Raw genomic sequence first — 21,244 nt, 5'->3', positions numbered from 1 at the left:
CAAGGTAAGCAACAAAAAGCCAGGGCTTTGAGCAAAACAAAATAACAAACCCTTTGGGCATTTTGTCCTCTTTCATGCTTCCTGCCTGTTCCATTTTCTTTGCGTCACTCATGAACTCAATGCCCATTTTCCTTCTCTCCCACTCTTCTTTTCTTGTTCTTACTTTTCTCACATTAATTTGCTGGTTTCTGTTTGGATTCAGCTTGTGTTTCTCTCTCTAAAGTACAATAAGTATAACAAATACATTGTAAATTGCCACAGTCCAAACACCAGGATGTCAACATTTAATTCTTAAAGTCTTACAAGTAGCGAACGAGAAGATATATGACCTTTGTTTTTTTAATTTAGCAGTAGGAAAAAAAATAGTACAACCAAATACACTTATTTGGGATCTGACCTAAGAACACTGCTCATGCAGTAGCTGGCAGCATGAAAATGTCTCTCAAACCAGTACATATTTCTATATGTATGGGTTTCTTATAGCTTAAGACTACTCCAAGGTGAAAAAATAGAAAGCCCTCTTTCCACCTCACTACCATTCTCAGAATTAATGCTTCAGGGACATAAAACAGATTTCAGGATTCTATCTGAGATATTTGATTCACTGAAATGTAAAATACTCCATAATTTATAACATACAAAAGGCATATGTAAGTACAAGGTATCTGTCACACAAACAACACCAAAATCCAACACAGATGCATCCTACAATTTCTGCTTAAAAAAATCCCACAGATTGCAAACAGCCAAATACATGTTGACATTGCTGGGAGATAAAAACAAATCACTTCAATATGATAATTTGAACTCAGGAATCCTGGAAGCAAGGTGTTAAATCTGAAAAAAAAAAAAACCTCAAAAAGTGTGAAATAGAACTCCTGATGAAAAAATCTACAGCTTTTGCTAGATCAACCGAAGTAAAGCTTTGTCAGTCTGCAATGTTTGATTAAGACTAACAGGAGTCAAAGTTTTGCATTAGAAACTGTAAAATAAAACCAAACAAACAACAGTTTTTAGACAGTGAGGGAGTCTGAATACATTACTGAAAGACGAATAGCAATACCAAATCCTATGTCTCATGTAAAAGTTCATTACTTTTCACAAAGACCACAACATTGCAAAGTTCTGAGCAGATTTTTATCTTTTAATCTCCACTGTACAGTGCACTAAAGCTTTCATTCCACACTCTTGCAGTGGTAGCTGTTTCCTCAACCTAGCTGTTCAACAATTTAAACACTTTCTCCAGTGGACCCTATTTATTTCTATGCCTATTGCTAGTACTTAATCACAATAGACAAAGGAAATAAAATAAGTGGAAAAATCCTCTGGTGAGACCAGCTTAGTGCAAAAACTAAGACTTCAATGCACATCAGGTAGCTCCCACTGAGCTCAAAGGGAATCTCAGTCAATGAAGGAATTCTGCTGCATATCTCTAAGCAGAGATTTTTTTGTTATTTCAAGCAGTAACAACTAATCTGGTTTTGTAGCTTGGTTTTTAGACTAATATAACATCAAAAAGCTGAACTCTTCTCCCACCAAAATATTCCTTACAGGCGAAAGTATTCTCGACTGAGTAGATCATAGAAAAATATTTATTAAGCTACCAGCAGGGCACCAAACAACAGACTAGACACTAAGGAAGAGCTACTGACATTATCTAGTAGAGGCTTAAATGCTTTGTAACTACAGCTACTGAAGATGAAATACAAAGCCTGCAGCAAACACTTCATTCTCTGCAATACATAACATTAAGATGACAAAATGCTCAGGTGAAGCTGAGGAAGAAAAAAAATCATTACAGAATCTATTATGTCATTTACTTTTAAAAATAAATTTGAAAAGAATGTTTTAAACATGCATTGTATGTTTTGTCTAACTATCCCCATCCTGTAAAAACACCTAATTCTACTCAGTACTGCTGAACATACAACTGTGGTATAACAAACAGCTTTGCTGTAAACAGACCTAGTATCTGGGGACAGTGATCCCTCGGAAGATGCTCCATGGTACACACTTTGAGACAACCTGTTGTCAGGTCTAAGCTCTTTGTCATATGCCATCATATTCCACTCCTGGCGTCTGTTCCTGGCTTTTCTAACCTTTTTCACCTCACGGGTGGTGCCATCTATACGCTTTTGCTCCTAATGTCCAAACAAAAGAAATAAAGCATGCAAAGAGAGAGAAAAAAAGGAAAGGAAAAAAGCTGGTTAAAATGCAGTTAGAGTGCATGAAAATAAGACCAGATTTACAGATGAAGCCAAGTCTTCATAAAATTCCTCTGCACTAAAATAAGAATATCTCTGTATGCTATGAACCTCAGTAGTAGCAGGACTTTTATCTGCCTTTCTTCTGTAAGGATGCATGTGCTACTGTGATGCTAATCTCCTGGTTTTCCTAATACAGAAATGGGACCAATTTTAAAAGCCAGAAAGTTTAACTTCTTCTGACATCATGTCTTTTATTTAACACCACCCTGAAGCACTTGTAATTTTCATCTCCTGAAAATCAAACTTCTGAGAATGTAAAATAAGCTCAGAGCTATTCTGGTTATTCATTATGGTCACAATCAACCGGGCCAGGGGAAGTATGGAGAAATTGGACACATTTTCCTATTCCATAGTCTATGTGAAATTATTTTTGTTTGTTTTAACTTCCTCTCCCTTCTTAGATCTAATTACCTACTGAAATTCCTCCTAGTTTCTCCTCACCACTGATATAAAAATGAATTACACTAATTCTCTCTGCAGCGAGTCAGCAATACTCAGGCCAGCATTATATTACAGCTTGATAGGTTCATGACAAACTTGGCTGCTTTTATCCTTCAACAAATATAACATCAGACTCAACCAATGTCAGTGTTTATCATACCTATTTATCTTTACTCCACTGATAGCAAGATTTCCTAACATTGGGACCCAAAGCTTTCACACCTTGGAAATGTTGTACTCACCTACTTCTGACTATGCAGTACGAATATAACACTCATACCGGTGCTTCTGCACAAAAAATGAACAAGATTGCTCAATTCAGACTGAGAAGGGTCTGCTACTCCTTTTCTCAGTATTCATGAGCGCATAGGGGTTTTTTCAATCAGCTCTTGATCCTACACCTTAGAATACATGACTGATCTATTAGTAGGCTGTTGTTAGGCTTTTGGCTGCTACAAAAATAATTTCTCAGAAAATAATTATATTGCAATTCTGAGAATGCAGTCTGTGAATTGTACTGAGAGAAGAGCTTGGTCAAATTCTGGTTGGCAAGCCTTTTACTGGGGAATCTAGACCCATAAAATGGGGGATAATAGTTGGAAAGCCAGCTCAACAAAAAGTTCATCACAGATGAACACAGGTTTTTTTACTCCAACTGTCAAACAGCACTGAGTAAATAATTCTGAAATAATGTGTTTGGCGTTACATATCTTACAAAAACCAACAAATGGCTTCCTTGTCCTTGTTTTGGATCTCTTGCTCGTTCATGCATATTTGCATGAGGGACCTGCTGACCCTCCCAACATTTAGAATGTCAGAAAAGACTTCTTGAAGTTCAACACTCAAATGTTTTGACAACTCTTGCTCATTTCTTCAGTAAACAGATTTTTGGTCTGATTTATGTTTAATAACAATGATCATCTTGGTTCTTAATCAGTTCTCCCAAAATATTTTTCCTTCACAACCCTTTTTATGTCTGATAGTCACTTTTCCACATCAAATTCTGCCAAAAGTGGATTTGGAGCAGAAAGGACACAGATTTAGTCACACTTTATTTTAAATATATATAGTTTTGCTAATTGCCATGGTTGAATATATGCTGTTTAAAAGCTTTTCATGTGTCATTTTCAATTATTTGCTGCACATATTTTGGGGTTTTTTTTTAATTTTTGAATTTATCCTCATTCCTGAGTCATGTTATATTTCAGAAGAAAGCTCAAGTAAGCATTTCCACTGAAAACACTTCGTTTTTTCTTCTTTCAGCACAACAATTTTGTCATCTGGGGGTCACAACTATATATTTCTTGCAAGATTATAAGTAAAATAAATATTAACCTTTTGACCAAAATATGATGCTACTGGGAAGACAATCATTTTGATACAATTCCTGTACAAATATGAGTGCTTGCATGACTGCTTACAGTTACTGCTTATTATTTAGAAGTTTAGTTTTAAAGACATCAGCTTTTTTTTCAATGAAAAAAAAAAAAGTTTATAAACAGTTTTTAAAAGTTTAAAAAGTTTAAAAAAATGTTTATACATGTGGATGCATAAACAACAAAAAATAAGCACAAAGCTTAGCTGGTTTTGATTGGATCAGATTTCAGCTGGACAGGTTGTTCCAGATCAGCATCTGTAAGCATGCTAATGAATAAATACACTTGAATCCTTTTTACTCAAGCAGTAGTAAAGCCTACTGGTAGCGGTATTTTGATTAACTATTTTATCAATACATCTCTAAAACATTAAATGTCTTCCAAAACAGTGGGGCAGCCCTATTACTAGCAGCTGACAAAGCCACATGTACCTCTAAGAGTAGCTTTAAGTTGTTTCAGTAGCAGTTTCATTGCCTTGACAATGGTGACAGCTCTAGCATTATGACCCAGCGCAAAGAGACAGAGTTGTAGGGGAGCTGAAGCCTTTCTAGCTAACTACAGCTGGAAATATTTCTCAGAAAATTAAAGCAATATTAAGAGGAGTTACTTTTTTTTAACTAGCTGTAATAGAAGCTGTGGCAGACAAGTGGGTGCTGTAGATTAAGCCAGAAAACAAGTCATTCATGTTGGCAGGAAATTATTTCAGTGAACACAAAACATATTAGAGCCTTCAAACAGGATTGAGTTAATTGTAAGTTTGATATTTGCATCAAGAATTAGAAAACGATATTTCAAGCATCTTAATAAAGAATTAAGAGCTAGTAATAAAAGCAGCTTCAGCAAGTATTTACAATACTTTCATAAAACTGGAAGCAGAAGCCTAGCGTATTTTCCTGACCACAAATTTATAAAATCCTATCAAAACACAAGTCATCAAGAATGATTTCTGAAATATAAGCTTTCCAATATTAGAATTATTACTTGTTTGAATAGCTAATTTTTCTTAGATAAAAAGCCAGTACAACAAAGAGCAAATTAGAACAGTTTATCCTTTGTTTAATCACAACTGCCCTACCTACAGCCATTCAATTTAGAATACTACTGGCACGTACCAAGTCAAAACTACACTGAACTCTCAGACACTGATCTACAGAAAGTAAAAAAATAGACTACATAGATTTTAAACTTAAAGAATTAAAATTACATTTTTCTTCAGAAAAAAGTTTGCCTGAAAGAACCAAATCAGAGGAAATCTGTCAGATATTTTCAATTAAACTGTATACAGAAACAAAAAGCATGATATTGCAGAAAATTCAACAGCTCATAAACCTCCTGCTGCAACAGCGTGAGCACTTAGAGCAAATTATCAAAAGAATACTGAAAAACAGATTCTCTGGTGCAGGGACTACTCTCAGATTTCACCAAGCACCTAAAAACTTGAGGCTAAAAACTAGCTGTATATGGTCAGCTGAGTAGGATGGCATTTGGATGTCTAGCTTGTACTTTGTTAAACAACACACATTTATTTCACCTGCACAGCTTCTCAACAACTATCAAGTTTTGTGCTTCTGTAGGCCACATATTGAGTAAAGAATTCTCATTTAATAGATTGAAAATTTAAGTGCAGCTATCAAATTATCAATAAATGCTCTAGATTCATTCCTGGTTACTGCTGCCATAAGGACAAGAATAAAAGAAAAAGGACATTTGGTTCAGCAACCTGTGGAACAAAGTGTGCCTGGGACACATCTCACCCAAACCATCCTGGTCTCCAAAGGACACAGAACATGAGATGCTTGAAAACCATCTTCTGGAAAGCTAAACCTGTGATTTCTTCCCATCACAAAGTGAACTTTATCCACACAGACTCAATTCTGTGCTGCTTTCTTCTTAGTTGGACTTGGCATATATTTAATCACATCAAATAGTACTTCAGCTAGAATTTATCAAGGGGTATTTCTGTGATGTATGGCTATAATACTACATGATCAGAATTGAGCATATTTGCATTTCTAGATTGTAATAAGACAATTAAAATCTACAGAAAATATACCATGGATGGAAATAAGCAGGATGTGTTGCCTAAGTTGAAGTCTAAAAGTAACTTTTATATATATATATATATATATATATATATATATATATATATATATAAGTAGTTTTGTAGAAATTGTTCTATAGGAATAAAGAAATGCTCAAGTGATTTTTTTAAATTCTTATAAAGGCATTTGTATTTTTTCCTTTAAAATCAGAATGGAAAGAATGGGACACTGGAATGGAAAAAACTCTAATTCCAATTCCTTTCCTCTGCCATTACAGTGTCTTTTTCTGGAGCATAACAGGGCCATTTTTCAGGGTACCAGTAAACAGATATTGGCAAAGGATTCAAAACAGCATCTTGGAAGATAACCACAGCACTCCTAAAATTCAATTTGCTGCCTTCTTAAAATAGACAGGATAAGCTATAAAAATGGAATGTTCTGTAAGCCACACTAGAGGAACAGTCTTTCCATGCACACAAACTAAGTATGACCAGGAAATTTTTATGCCTGGACAACTGCACATAAAATCGTAACGCACAAATGTGCTATTATGTTTCTGCTTTTACCTTCTGTCTCCTCTTTTCTTTTCGCTTATCTTCAGTATCCTGTAACATTTTTTCTTTCCAAAGATCAAAAAAATAGGAAGGATTGGTATAGAACTTCAATCCATCTTTCTTATCATCCCTGGAAAAGCAGCAGAAGAAAAGATAAAAACACATGAACTAGTATCTTTTAAATCCAGAAAACTTACCTTTGATGATCATCCAGGCCTGAAGCTGACCAATAACAACCTTACTAGCTGGAGGTCCATAAACAAATACCACCACTGTCTGTAGCAGCAGCAAAACACATCCCTTGGTCATAAATCCTAGATTTACCTTCCAGTTAAAAATTCTCATTCTTAAAAATAAAATATACTGCAAATGCTGTGCTATACCATTCTTAAAAAAGAAATAAATTATTTACTGCAGACTGAGTTTTATCAATCTTGAAAAATCAAATCTCAATAATCAATATAGCTTTTTCCCTCTTCTATAATTATTAGGAAATACAATTAGGAAATAAAGGGTAAAGTACAAGAAGGTAAACAATCAACATTTCCTTACCTGTAAGGTGAAAGAATATTCAGAGGTGGTGGTTTGTCACTTTGATTATAAATATCAGCCACTGGGTTCGGAATGCTGTTCTTTGAAACTACCTGCTGGTCTTGAACTGTTGAGCTCTTGAATGCCTTTTTCATGTTGATGTCCTGTAAGGATACTGTTAGAAACAGAAATACATTTACCATACGATTGAAAGGAATTAAAGTGGATACACACACACAACATCCTTTCTTCACTAATTATTTCAAATATTTTAAGCAAGTTAACACAAAGACAGGTTTTCCCTTAATGGATAATCCTGATAACCAGGTGCAAAGACATGTAAGAATTCCCATAATAAAACAGATTTAAGTCTCATTTGGTCCAGAACATCACTTAAAAAATAGGACCATGGACTGTATCTTGGAAAATGATGCAAGAATGCTGTCACATGCAGATGTCCAACCATTTCCCCTTTCTATAAGGTTTATTCTGGAGTTTTAACAGCAGAAAGACTGGCTTCCAGACTGAAACACAAGGCCTCGTATTCCTCTGACACAGTGTGTTTTATAATTGTACATGCTATTGATACACATATTCCAGCCCTTTCTAAGTATAATTAAATTACAGCTGTAACAATCTCCTGTGAGAGACAGAGTTCCTCTTATTTTCCTCTTTTTCAACTCCTGTGTCTTCCCATATAACTAAACACTCCTTGCTCTTATGCTTTGCTTATGTCTCTACAGAGAGAAATACTTGCACTCTCGTACTTTCATTTTGTCTTTTCACATATACAGCTCTGGGGAAAATGATACCAGGCTTTTCATTCTTTCTTTTCAAATGAAAGGCTGAAGTTGGTTTTAATTGTTCCTGTCACTTTTATCAAGGCTTTCTTTCACTCTTAATACAAGTTTTCATGAAATGCAGCAATCATTGTTAAAGAAGATCCAGTTAAAGGCCAATCACAATTTAAAAATGACAGTAAGCTCTTGATATCATCTTCCACTCCTAAGCACCTTGAAATACAGATTTTAGACTGCAGTGGAAGAGGATGTTGAAGTCTTCACTAGGTTGTCTACAATGACACTGACCACTTCTGGATTCAATCCAAGTGTTTTACAAGAGGGTAAGCTGTGTGACTTGTGCAAACAAAATGCACCAGGGCTTAGTCTGCTTTTATTCCCATCGATATTTCATCTAATACTTCTTGCCCATTCATCCAATTTATTGAGTCTTAAGGACAAACTGTGAGAAAATTCACAAGGCAAATGAAAATAATGGCCAAAAAATGTAGTATACTGATGACCTGGAAAAAGACAAAGGGATGAAATTTTACACTGTTATTGTTTGTCATGATGGACACCAAGTCCCACTCAGACTTCTCTGCCCAACTATTTTTGTTATCTGTGCTGAGGTCTTGCTTCTCACTCCAAGAATTACTTAGTCACTTCTGTAACTTCTACAATAGCAAAAAATTAAAAATTTCTACAAAGCAAATGTACAGCATTTGCAAATAGCAAAAAATTAAAAATAGAATACTTAATGTCTAATACTCGTTCCCCCATTCACATCATCTGAAGTATCAAAACATCATTTCTAAAAGTGCTTTCTATTTAAATCTGCCTGTAAGTAAAAGGTATTTCAGACAGATTTTTTAGATGTATATATCTGAATTGCTTCATTCTTGTTTGATGAGAGACATTCAAAAGAATCAAAAAAACCCCACCATTTTTCTGGAGATTTTTAGAATAAGTTATTTATATATTTTTTAAAACTTTACCACAATTATTTTTAAATGGTTTTTCAACTGTAGTTTTTTATATTAAAAATTTTTATATACACTGTATTAGTTATAGCTAAGAATATAAGATATCACTGATGAAATCAAATCTGAAGGGCTTTTTAGAACAACCTTGCAATTGACATTTTGCTTAAATGCCAAAGCTATCCAGAAACATACTATTTCTGATAGTACAATGAATTATTATAAAGACTTCAACTCCTACAGTGAAACAGCTAATAAAACTTACTACCGACTTTAAGGTGACAGCAGTTTGTATATACAGCTTATTAATATGAAGCATGATTAGCAATGCAAGAGTAACAACTGCTGTCAATTTAAAATAAACACTGATTAAATTCTCAGTCCATATACTAGTTTCCCCTTCCAGAAGATTGCTTTTAATTATCCTCCAAACTCTGAAAACTAGCTGGGTGCTACTGCATAACACTAATGAGACATTAATGAGGCATTGAAAAAAAAGGGGGGGGGAACCAAAACCAGCAAAACCGAGATGAGAACTGCCATTTTCAAAAGTACAATATATTAACATAATCTAGTTTGCTCATAGTACCAACACAATATGCCTCAAAAACTAAGCTGAATAGTGATCCCATAGGAGGTTAGTTTATGTTCTCATATAGCTCTTGACTCCTAAGACAGAAAAATGCAGGTGCTTGTACTAAAAAAAATCAGAGTGGTTTGGTTTGGAGGGGATCTTAGAGATTATCTTGTTCCAAACCCCCTACCATGGACAAGGACACCTTTCACTCAACCAGGTCTGTCTCTTTGGCATAGGGCATCTACAGCTTCTCTGGCCAACTGTGATAGTCTAATAGTTCATATGATCCGAAACCACAAAACAACAACACGTAATAATTTCCAGACAGTAACCAGCTAAAAAAGGAAGGCTAAATATTACACCATTACACTATTAAATATCAACACTAAAATTTAATATTGGCACTAATAATTGGCACTATAAATATATAAACTACAAAAATTTGAATGGCACGTGAAATATATAAGCCATATAAATAGCACTATTAAATATATCATAAGTAGTATTAACTACTACTGAGTCAATATTACACTACAGTACTGATATAAAAAGCTTTTACATTTTAGTAAATGTCAGGAATCATCTAAACAGGAAGTACAGGTATTAGCTGGCTCAGACACGTGGCATGGAGGCCAAGATGCATGTTAACAGCTTTTAAAGCTAGACAGAGAAATGCTTTATCTACCCAAATAAGGGCTTTCAAACAATATAATGATGTTACTTAAATCCTTTGTTTTTACTGTGTATTTATGAAGTGAATGACCAAGCTCATAAGAGGGAAATATTTTTAAAGGAAATACAGTTTCTAGTGAGTAGAACCCCTTAAAGAATTTCACCTAGTTGATCCAAACACAGTGCCTTGCTTAGATACAGAGTATTATAAGATCTTTGATGACCACAGAACAGACTAATGCACTAATGTAGTTTGTGATTCACCTACTCTGAAATTGATAGGGACACCCAGTCCAAACTTTTTCCAATATTCTGACTTACTCCCAGTGAGGTCTATATTTATTCATTTATGATTTATTACACTCACAAACTCAAAGTTTTCCTTGTAAAAAAGGCAGCTTAATGGCTGTATTACTACAGGGGCTTCTTGACTCAAGAATACTTTCACTTGCTCTGCTAACGTGATTATTCCCAGCTTGCCTTACTGAGACAACAAGATGAAATATCGTTAGAGGATTACTTTGAAAAGACAGAGGTTATTGTGCAATTAAATACTGTGCTCTTGTCAACATCACTTCTGGCTCAATGCTTTCATGCAATTACCTACCCTCTTCCACTGTTGAATCCAGCTGGGTGACTTTGACAGCAAGGCGATCAATTCTGTCTTGGAGGGAATTGGCTCTGATGTAGAAGCTGTTGGCCTCATTAAACAATTCACCAAATATGTCTTCAGCATGTTTGCCTGTGTAAGAAAATAGACAAGGAAATCCCTTTGCTAGTGGCTTACAAAACACAAGACAAATGGCTTCAATATCATGAAGAAGAATAAAACACAGTAGCTGTAGGATTAAAATAGTGCAGTTTGTCATTCAGCAAAATTCAGGGTAACAGATTTGTACAAAAAAGTCAAAATATACCATAAATTCTGCCTGAAGTCTATTCTTCTGGACATCCTGGTTAGCAGTCTTTTTAAAAACACAGGGAGACTTACAAATTCTAATCCTTATGTAGCTGAGCTAGCGCCAACTGACAGACAACTGAGCATTAAAACCTGCCTCTGTAATGAAAAGGCCTGAAGTTAGTGCAGTCAATAAAAGCTTCTGAAGTAAATTTTGAAATTAAAATCTTGCAATTCATAGTAGCACAGGCCAACATTAAAATTCAAACAGCGTTAAACAGACAAAAACAGCAGCCCACTTACCTCTACAAATGCCGACTGCAAACGCTGCTGTCCCTGGAGTAATTTGAGAGAGGGTCAGAGGCCACTGACCACATTTACCCACGGCCACACTGGACTTGGTGCACAACCTTTTCAGCCTCCCTTTCACCTGCTCTATGTTCTCAATCACTATGACAGTAGACAATGCAGTGCAGATCACCAAATCACTGAATCAATTAGGTTGGAAAAGAGCTCTGACATCACTGAGTCCAACCTATGTTCAAACACTATCACGTCAACTAGACCATGACACCAAATGCAACATCTGGTCTTTCCTTAAACACCTCCAAGGGATGGTGACTCCATAATCTCCTGGGCAGCCCATTCCAATTTCTAATCACACCTTCTGTGAAGAAATTCCTCCTCATGTCCAACCTAAACTTCTCCTGAAGCAGCTTAAGATTTTGTCCTCTCATCCTGTCACTTGTCACCTGGGAGAGGCAGCCAACCCCCACCTGCCTACACCCTCCCTTCAGGCACTTGTAGAGAAAAATAAGATCCCCCCGAGCCTCTTTTTTTTCAGGCAAAACACCCCCAGCTCCCTCAGCTGCTCCTCAGATTTGTGCTCCAGACCCTTAACCAGCTTTGTTGTTCTTCCCTGAATCCACTCCAGCACCTCAATGTCCTTCCTGAACTGAAGGGCCCCAAACTGGACACCATACACAAAGTGTGGCTTCACCAGTGCCTAGTACAGATTTGCAGCCTCAGGCCCTTCCCTGAAAGTGCTACAGTAGACAGAAGGTACCACATGATAAACCAAATCCCTCTCTGATGCACAGATCATTGTGCATGGCCATTCCTCTCCCAGCCCTCCCACAGGACTAGGCATTGTCATCCACAGTTTGACTTTCTTTGTGCCCCACTCCACAACTCTCATCCACCCCAGATCAGTGGTTCCGGATCCCCAGTTTAATAGCACATCTGCCCCAGAACTCCCCTTACAAATTTCAGATTCCACCCAAACTCATTGCTCTCACTCACTGAACTGATGGTCCCACCTACCCAGATACTGATTTTCATTTGTCTCCCTCTACAATTTCTGCAGCCCAATCCCCTCAAGAAATCCTTGTAGAAAGAAAAGTCCTGCCTCCTGCACTTAACCATGCATTTTAAACAAAAAAGAACTTTAAAACCCTACTTCTGAATTAAGCTCATCTTGTCACAACCTGTATCAAGAAGAGTCTGAAGAGCAAAAATGGAAAGGGTGGGGGAAGGGGGTAAAGTAAAACTATCTTATTAGTTGGAAGAATATGGAATATGCATTAACTACCTAAATTACAGGGACTTCCAAAGAAGCCATTATTGACATTTTAAGTTGGTCCAATAACCAACCTTAATACCTCACAAAGAAAAGTAAAAATACAATGAAAATTTCCATTAAGATCCCATTCTGCGAACATCTGGAAATAATAACTCAGTGTCAAAAAATGGCCACACTTAGGAAGTCAACAGGACAATCTGGCCTTTTCTTGGTTACTTACCTGGGGGGGAGGAAACAACAAGTAGACTAAAACAGTATCTGAAAACACTGTGAATCACAAGGAAAAAAGTGATTGCCACTGAATGAAGGACTTTACTAGTAATAGTTTTCATTACTACGTGTAAGATCAGCCAATAACTAAAACATAAAATGTTAAGATATATCAGTGTATGCAAGCTCTGCTTAATACATATATATGTGGAAGGTGGATAAGAAAGGTATGCTATCTACCTCCTCCTAATCTCCTCCCCCTCCAAAACAGAAGTCACACACAACCACAGAATAGCTGAAGTTCAAAATCATCTGGTCCAATTCCCAGCTCAGAGCACAAAGAGACAGGACTCTGACCAGCTGGGTTTTGAACACTTGCAAGGATGGAGGCTCCACAACTCCTCTGGGCTACCCGTACCTGCACACTAAAAGTGTTCTCTAAGTGTTCCCAGCAGCTAGTTGAAATTTACTTATAAGCCCCACTAGATTTAGCTGCTCCAAATGAAGATGTTATTCCAAGCCATGGAAAAAATAAGCGTTTCAACTCTTCAGCAAAATAAAGCAGTTATTACATTCTTCAGCCACCCATATTCAGCACTCAATCAATTTTAATAAATGTTAGTTTATGTTAATATATTGAAATCAGCCTGCTGAGAGAAGACTGCCACATCCTAGGATTAAACATATTACCCCTAGAGAAGTCAAAGAGATGGATGTTTGTCAGTTATCTTTCAGAAGGCAAAGTGGGAGCATACTTCTTTTAATACTTGATTTTTTTCAACACTTGCTAGCCCAGAACATGTCAAAGACAGATTTTCAATCTCCTGTCTGTGAAAACAGTGACATGGCAAAGCAGTATTGGACATGCTGTTGTGATTAACATGATGCAGTAAGTTTTAGAAATAAAATAATACTTCAAGTGTTTTCTATGTTGCCATGGTTTAAATTAGATCTTTTAAAAAAACAGTAACAAAAAAACATGTGTCTTTCCATTTGAGAGCTGAGTTGGTACTGTAAGACAATAATTTAAAAACAATAGCTGTTGCCCAACATGTGGCCAACCTATACATTAATTTAAAAACCCATCTAAGAAATTATGCAGTCTTTCCTAAAGTTCCCTCCAACTACAGAAGACAGTGAATCCACCCACCCATTTGTAACTGCATTAACTAGAAACATTAGAATCATACTTTACCCTCCTTTTTTTTTTTAAAGATGTAAAAGTGGTAGGCTATTACTGACTAGGTCTTGATTCCCATCTCCTTTCTCACCGTACCTCTAGCATGATACTTAATGGCAAAAAAGCAACCTTTCCAACCCAGCCTGGATCAGCAGTACTACAGAGGAAAGTGACATAGAGATATAGTGAGCTCAGGCCTGCACAAAAACTAGTGAAACTGAGCCAGAGGCCAATCTACCCAAGAAAATACTAGGAGGTGAGCTGGTGAGTGCTGTTCTCTGCATGAAAAAAAAAGTCTTCCAAGTCTCCACAGATTACACTTCCTCCATGCTACTTAGAGGTACAGGCTGCAAGCGCTCCCTGTCCTTCCCATCCAGAAGATTCTCTCCTCCCAAGTGGCACTGAATCCCCTGTGCCTTACATAAAAGTGCACAGTTTCATAGAGAATGCTGCTCACCCTGCCTGTGCTCTGAGCCAGCTGGCTGGAAATGAGCCCAAATCTGAAAACATAATACAGAAAAAGCTCTCCTGAGAGCACATTCCCTTTGGATAGGAACTTTTTCACGTCTCCCAAAAAGAGCGGAGGCAGAAGCAAGCCAAGTTTGTATGCAATAGTACAGACCTGCCAGTTTTTAAAATCCACACTGAACTCACAGTGCAACATTAAAAAACCAGTGTGACTGCAAGATAGACCTGAACTTGCTTGCTCTGTGCCTCAAGCTGTGGGAACACCAACCAGCTCTGATGCAGTCAGCAGGACATACAACCTCAGCACCAGCACAGCATTTTTCTGTGATCATTTCCTTGCTCCCAGTTGGCTCAAAAGACAGGCAAAGCAAATGCTGTCTGCAGAAAAAACCCTCTGCAAACATGACATATTTCGGACTGTGAATGAGAATGGTGGTACATTTCACTTGTTAAATACCATGTATTCATCTGTTAAGACTAAGGACACATCATTTATTTGCATAAATCTTTAACTTGACACTAACAGAACTTTAGGGGCTGCTACAAAGACTTCAGACGGCCCTAGAAATCCACTCAGGGAAAACTGCCGGATATGAATATAAGTAGTCAGTTCCTCAGCAACAATCATAAGAGGATCTAAATACACTGTATAACTGATTAGCCCCAAGACCAAATCTGGATAAATGAAAGCTCTACACATTCCTAGCAAGTCAGACAAGTAAAAAAGTGTATTTTCCACACTTGGACAATCACAGCACAACACCAAAATGAGGTCTTATCATTCAAAATGAGGTCTCCTTCAGTGTAATTAGAACATTAGCCATTCTCACTTTTCTGAAATTTAAGGATGGCATGACTAAGCAACTGTCTGAGAAAACAAGATGAAACTCAATGACAATGCAAACACAAAGTAACTCTAAATAACATTAGACATGAAATCATCAGCTGTTCAATAAAGATCAGAGGATCACTTGCAAGATTATCTGAAAATAATAATTCAATGCTTAGCAACAATCAGAATTCTACAAATTCCTGGGGCAACAATGATAAAGTAGGAGTCTGTTTTGAATACGATCTGAAGTCCTCAACACTCCACCTTAAAAAATCCACAACATACCCTAACTTACATATCCTAAGCAGAAATAACAGCGATCAGAAATACAAAATGGTTTCTATTCAAAAAGATCACTTACAGATCAGGACACTTTAACCTGGAAAACATATCACCAGGAGAACAGGATAATGACTTACCAAAATCACAAATTATTATGGAAATGCACAAGATGAAAGCACCTTTCATTATTTTTCATCACACTAGAATGAGAAGGTATCAAAAGGAGGAAACAGGTCAACTTCCATTGTGGGACATTCTGCCAAAGGTCATTGGTCAAGAAGAAGGTGTAATCCTTATTTCAACAGATCTAATCAATACCACAGATGATAGTTTTACAAATGCTCATTACACAGGATGATTCAGATGGACCTCCAGCTCAGAAAAATCCCTGACTACTGCAAAGAGGAAATGCCGTGTCTCTTGTCCTCTTTCTCTAAGCAAAGGCTTTTTCCTATCATGATGAACTGAACACCAGTGGGCCCCATAGTCTGAGCTCCATACAGACTCTCAGTTTTAAAACCACGTCCATTTATAAAGAGAAGCAAGTGATGAAGCAGTAATTTCTTTTCTAGGAGCAGCGTTATCAGCACAAACAACAGCTGCTGATTGTTAAAGACTGTCTGAAAAACATCTCTTATCCCTTTCATCAAAAATATTGTTCATCTTGCAAACACTCCAGTCATGCTTCTAGAATTGCTAGTGGGGGTGTCACCTGACAGGTGTGGTGTGTAGGCTACTCTGTACAGAGCTGATGCTAGCCTGCCTCAACAGTAGCCTGCTCAGCAAATGGCATCCTTTCAATGTGTTTAATTTCATTCATATGAATTGAGAACACATATATATATAAGAGAAGGCTTAAGAAATACTAGCACACTACAAAAAACTAAAATTTCAGTCAAATGTGTCATTTGATGCCAAGAGGCAGAAGAGTTTGCTGGCTCAATCCTGTAGAATCCAAGTGCTGGTCTTGTTTCTTGGGGGTGGGGAGAAGATTGGGTTTTTAATAAACCTCAAAATATAGAAGAGCATAAAGGCAATTATTATTATAGTATTTTATTTCAATACATAAATGGTAATGTTCCATACCATACTTTTGCTATTTAAAACAATCCATCTCAAAGCTTTTCAGCATGAATCAAATACTTGCAGGAAGTTAGAGATACTTACTTAAGCTGCTTAGCTGGCGTATGATGGCAGCAAGGGTGCTATTTGTTACACATTCCAGTTCACTTGTAATTCCTTCTGGCAGAGCTCCTCGGCAAAGATGCCGTGGTTCAATGTTCCTTTTCACCAAAGGCATGGCTCACAATCTGGAATTTGCAAACAAATACATATGACACTTACAAAAATTAAATTAAGACCTCTGAATCAGTGTTGCACACATTCAGGCTGTTTTTCTCAAAAAGTACTTCACCTTTCTTCTTTTAAAGCCTTGCTTCAGCCTTCCCACTTTAAGATACTGTACAATTCCTACCAGGGCACTGGAGCTGTGCACTCATGCCAGAATAAGTAAAGGCAATATAGGTAATGTAGGCTTTTTGCCTTAGATTTGGTGTAAGATTTACTGTATGCACAGACTTGTGCTGCAGTTCCACAATCACTGGACTTCAGTGCACATTTGCATTTAGAAAAAACTGGCAGTCCCCACAGGAGTGGCAGGAAAGGTCACTGTCTGGAGCAGGCTGGCATCCTGCCTTGGCAAGCTGGCCACCAACAAACCAACCAAGCACTACAGCCCCCAATTACGTCAGACACCGACCTACCCCAGCTCTGACAGTTTTCAGTAAAAATGATAAATTCATCTGACACATAAGGGCAAGTGCCTCTCAGAATTAGGCTGCATGAGGAAGAAGATGGTTTTCCATAGGTGGAGCTGTATGGCATTCTGAATGGGATAAGGGCATTCACTGAACAGCTTTTGGGAACATGCCAGATGCAGGAAGACATTTATCTGAGAAAACTAAAGTTGTCAGAACTGGTTTTGGAAAAAATAAATAAATGAGGATGGTGTCTTGGTTCCAGCCCAGACCAAGGGGAGAGGCCAAGACATTGTGTCATTTGATACCATCTCACATCATTGCCAGGGGCAGGGAAAAGGAATTCCTCTCTCATTTCCAAGAAGCAGTGCATTCTTCTACAGTCAGGAACAACCTGGCTTCTGTCAAGTCAGGCTCTGCATTTTTTGAGCATTTTTGCACGTGAATAATTCTCTCTTTTTATATGCTTATTGATATTGTTGCTGCTACTGTTTGTTTTCGTATCTCACTGCTGTTTCCAGTAAATTGTTCTTAGCTCAAGCTGTGATCTTTGCCTTTTGTGCATCCAGTTCTCCTCTCTGGCCACCCCGGGGGCTGGGGGGCAGAAGAGGGGGAGAAGGGGAGCAAGGAAGTGAGTGTGGTTTGGAAAGTCTCAAGGGGAGAACTAAAGTGTGGAGTACCATTCTTAACCACAACAGATGGGGAAAACAAACACAAAAAGAGATCTCAAAGCATAACAAAAGGGCACAATGGCATAGAAAACACTGTCCTGCAGAGAGCAGCTTTGAGAGCAAAGATGCCCAAGTGAGACAGAATTCTCCCAAGAGGGAAGCGATATAAAACAAAAACATCTAAAGCAGTTTTCTTTAAAACTATGGTCAATTCAATGTCCATGTACTACTCATGAATAATATTCTGTTTAAAACCATGTGGCATGGAAATTTTCTGGAACAAGAAGTTACATTATTACCAAGGACACAGTTCATTTGGGAAAGACTTAGCTGAAAAATTCTTTTTTTACTGTACTAAAGCAGTTAAAGTAGCCTTTCAATTTCTCTAATTAAAATCACATTAGTAAATTAAAAAAATCCTTTTGCCTTTCAAATGTTGTACAGTATTTTTGTAATGACTTCCGCCTGAAAATTTAAAATATTTTATTCTCAAGAGCATTTCTAAAAGCTTAACAGCCTTAATGAACAAAAAGAAACTATTTAACTGTAAGACTATTTCATAACAGGTCAGGAAGGAACAAACTCATGACTTCTAAGCATTATATTGTACATCTTTCTTAATATGGGAAAATTTGAATATGTCAGAATTTAAGGTTAGCTGAGTTTGCTAAATTTTACACAGCACATCAGAGGTAACAGAGGAACAATTTCTGCATTTGATTAAAAAACCTTTCTGTTTCTGTTCTATGTTTTTGTATTTCTCTACAAACATATATATTTCAAAATACTACTTCATATCCACTGCAGACACTTTTCTGAACTTGGATCAAAAATTAGTCAAAACTGGAAATTCACTATAACTGAAGAGCAACATCTAGCACCAACACTCTGCCAACAAGCCAGTGCACTGGAGCTACGAAATAGGAATCATTATGAGGAATTCTTCCACCCTAATGTAAATGTTACAGTGAAAATGCATTTCATATAAAGATAATTTGTAAGAAATAAATTAAAAGGAGCACAAATTAGTGCTAAATTAATTATATGACAAGGCCTGCTTTTCCCATGGCTTTCTGTCTAGCTCTCTCTGAGCTGCCCCCTGCCCTTACCTTCTGCAGTTCACCCAGCTCCCTCACTAGCCCACACAGCACTGGGCCCAGCTGGAAGCTGGCAGCGCACTGCCCAGCTAATCACCTCTACATCTTGAAACACCTACCATGCTGAGTACAATCAGAATGCCTTCCACCAGGAGCTCTTATAATGTTAAACGTCTCCACATAATGTTCTTTTTTGCCTGTAAAAACTAATTTGAAGAAAACATACAACTGCAGTTTGAGCTTTTTGTTTTCTTGTCATTTACTGACAAAATGGTCCAGTATGTTCAAGAGCTACCAGGGGCGTGACAGACCAACACAAGAAATCCCATTTCTCTAAAGAGCAGGCTAAAGCACACACCAGGGCTGAGGGTAGGGGAAAATAAACAACTTTCATATTTGAATGCATGATTTAAATTATTATGTAGCAACCTCATTTCAGTTTGAAGTTTAGTTCCAAAAGGGAAACTGAACACCAATGCGTAAATATATGCAATAAATTAAGCAATCCACCTGCTCCTAATCAGAGGAAAAGAAAAAAAGAACTCTGAAACTGCAATAAGTTTCTTCTAATTTAAACCCTTTACCTAACTGAATTAAACACTACAGACCTATTTAAATATTAACCTATTACTAAGTAAAAAGCTTGTGTCCTTACTACCAAAGCACAACCACCTTTTTCTTCACCATACATAACTCAGACGAACTTAATCCTTTTAAAAGAAAATGCATGAGAAGTGAGGCTAAATTCATTTCAAAATCTATGTAGCAAGAAGTTAGATGAGGAATCAAGACAAAACAGGCCTCTGAATTACAGGGTCTTCATGAAACACAACCAGACTGAAGGGAATGTGTTACCAGGAGCAGAAACCAAGAATTTGCAATGGCAGTTCCACTGCCTTCCACATTCATCTTCCACCTGCTTTGAGTCACACTCCGTCCCAGTTTCTTTCAAGACAAGAAATACACTGTGATGTCACTATCTTAAATACACTGGCATTTAGAAATCACATTCAATTTTGCAGTACAGGGGTTTAATAACTTCTCTTCCCTTCTGCCATGGTTTAACCCCAGCCAAGAGCCAAGCCCCCCAAGAGTTCCTCTCTCTGCCCCCCACCAGCTGGATTAGGGAGAGAATCAAGAGAGTAAAAGATATAAAACTTATAGGTTGAGACAAAAACAGTTTAAGAGGGAAAGCAAAAGCTGCCCATGCAAGAAAAGCACACCAAGGAATTAATTCACTGCTTCCCACAGGCAGGCAGGTGTTCAGCCATCTCCAGAAGAGTAGGGTTCCATCACACATAATGGTGACTTGGGAAGTCAAAATACTGCACCATCACTCTGAACATCCCTCCTTCTTCCTCCCTCTTCTCCTCATTTTATACAATGAGCATGATGTCACATGGTCTGGAATACCCCACGGTCATTTTGGGTCACCTGTCCCAGCTGTGTCTCTTCCCAAATCTCCCAAGCACCCCAGTATTCCTTGACAATGTCAAAGTACAATAAGCAGAAAAGGCTGTGGCACTTTGTAAGCCCAGCTCAGCAATAGCACCTCTCATTTAACAATCCTGGGTTCAGCACAAATCTGAAACACAGCTCCCTAGTAGCCCCTGTGAAAAAAAATAACTCTACTCCAGCCAAAACCAGAACACCTTCCATCCAGAAATAATTGAAACCTAATGCAAATAAATTATTATTTTCAAAAATTATGTCAGTGCAGTAGATTGGCCCCAATCCTAAATTGGCTTTTTTTTTTACTCATTTTACCCCAGCTAAGTACACAATGAAACCAAAGACTTAGGATGATAAAGGGGTTCATCTCCACTGTGAGGCTACCTATGCTTGACAGCTGCCTTTAAACCATCAGCTGCATCAAACACAAGAGAGGAAGACTCTAGAAAGATGCTATATTGCACATATACAACTGGCTGAAGTGGAAATGTATGACACCTTAGTGTCAGACCAGGAAAATCAGAGGAGTCAAAAGGGGAGAGAAGAAAACTAAGAGGGTGAGATGTCGCTTAACATCTCAGTAAACCCATGAG

General features: G+C 37.5%; 1 protein-coding gene across 2 annotated transcripts in view; it reads right to left on the bottom strand.

The window, feature by feature from the left end:
• WASF3 (WASP family member 3) overlaps positions 1 to 21,244 on the bottom strand; it is a 64,964-nt gene that overhangs the window by 6,150 nt on the left and 37,570 nt on the right. Inside the window, exons 3-7 of one of the 2 annotated variants that reach the window (XM_059838786.1) lie at positions 16,842 to 16,984; positions 10,830 to 10,964; positions 7,233 to 7,386; positions 6,693 to 6,810; positions 1,966 to 2,141 (exon numbers count right to left, since the gene is read on the bottom strand). In XM_059838786.1, coding sequence (XP_059694769.1) covers positions 1,966 to 2,141; positions 6,693 to 6,810; positions 7,233 to 7,386; positions 10,830 to 10,964; positions 16,842 to 16,974 — 716 coding nt within the window. In that variant the 5' untranslated portion in view covers positions 16,975 to 16,984. Of the gene's footprint in view, positions 1 to 50; positions 218 to 1,965; positions 2,142 to 6,692; positions 6,811 to 7,232; positions 7,387 to 10,829; positions 10,965 to 16,841; positions 16,985 to 21,244 lie in introns of both variants that reach the window. The other variant, XM_059838788.1, reaches the window with a different exon arrangement.

Source organism: Haemorhous mexicanus, chromosome 2 (assembly GCF_027477595.1).
Source record: "Haemorhous mexicanus isolate bHaeMex1 chromosome 2, bHaeMex1.pri, whole genome shotgun sequence".
NCBI lineage: Eukaryota > Metazoa > Chordata > Aves > Passeriformes > Fringillidae > Haemorhous > Haemorhous mexicanus.
The sequence above is the reverse complement of the archived record's forward strand: the minus strand, read 5'-3'. Positions and strand labels throughout refer to the sequence as shown.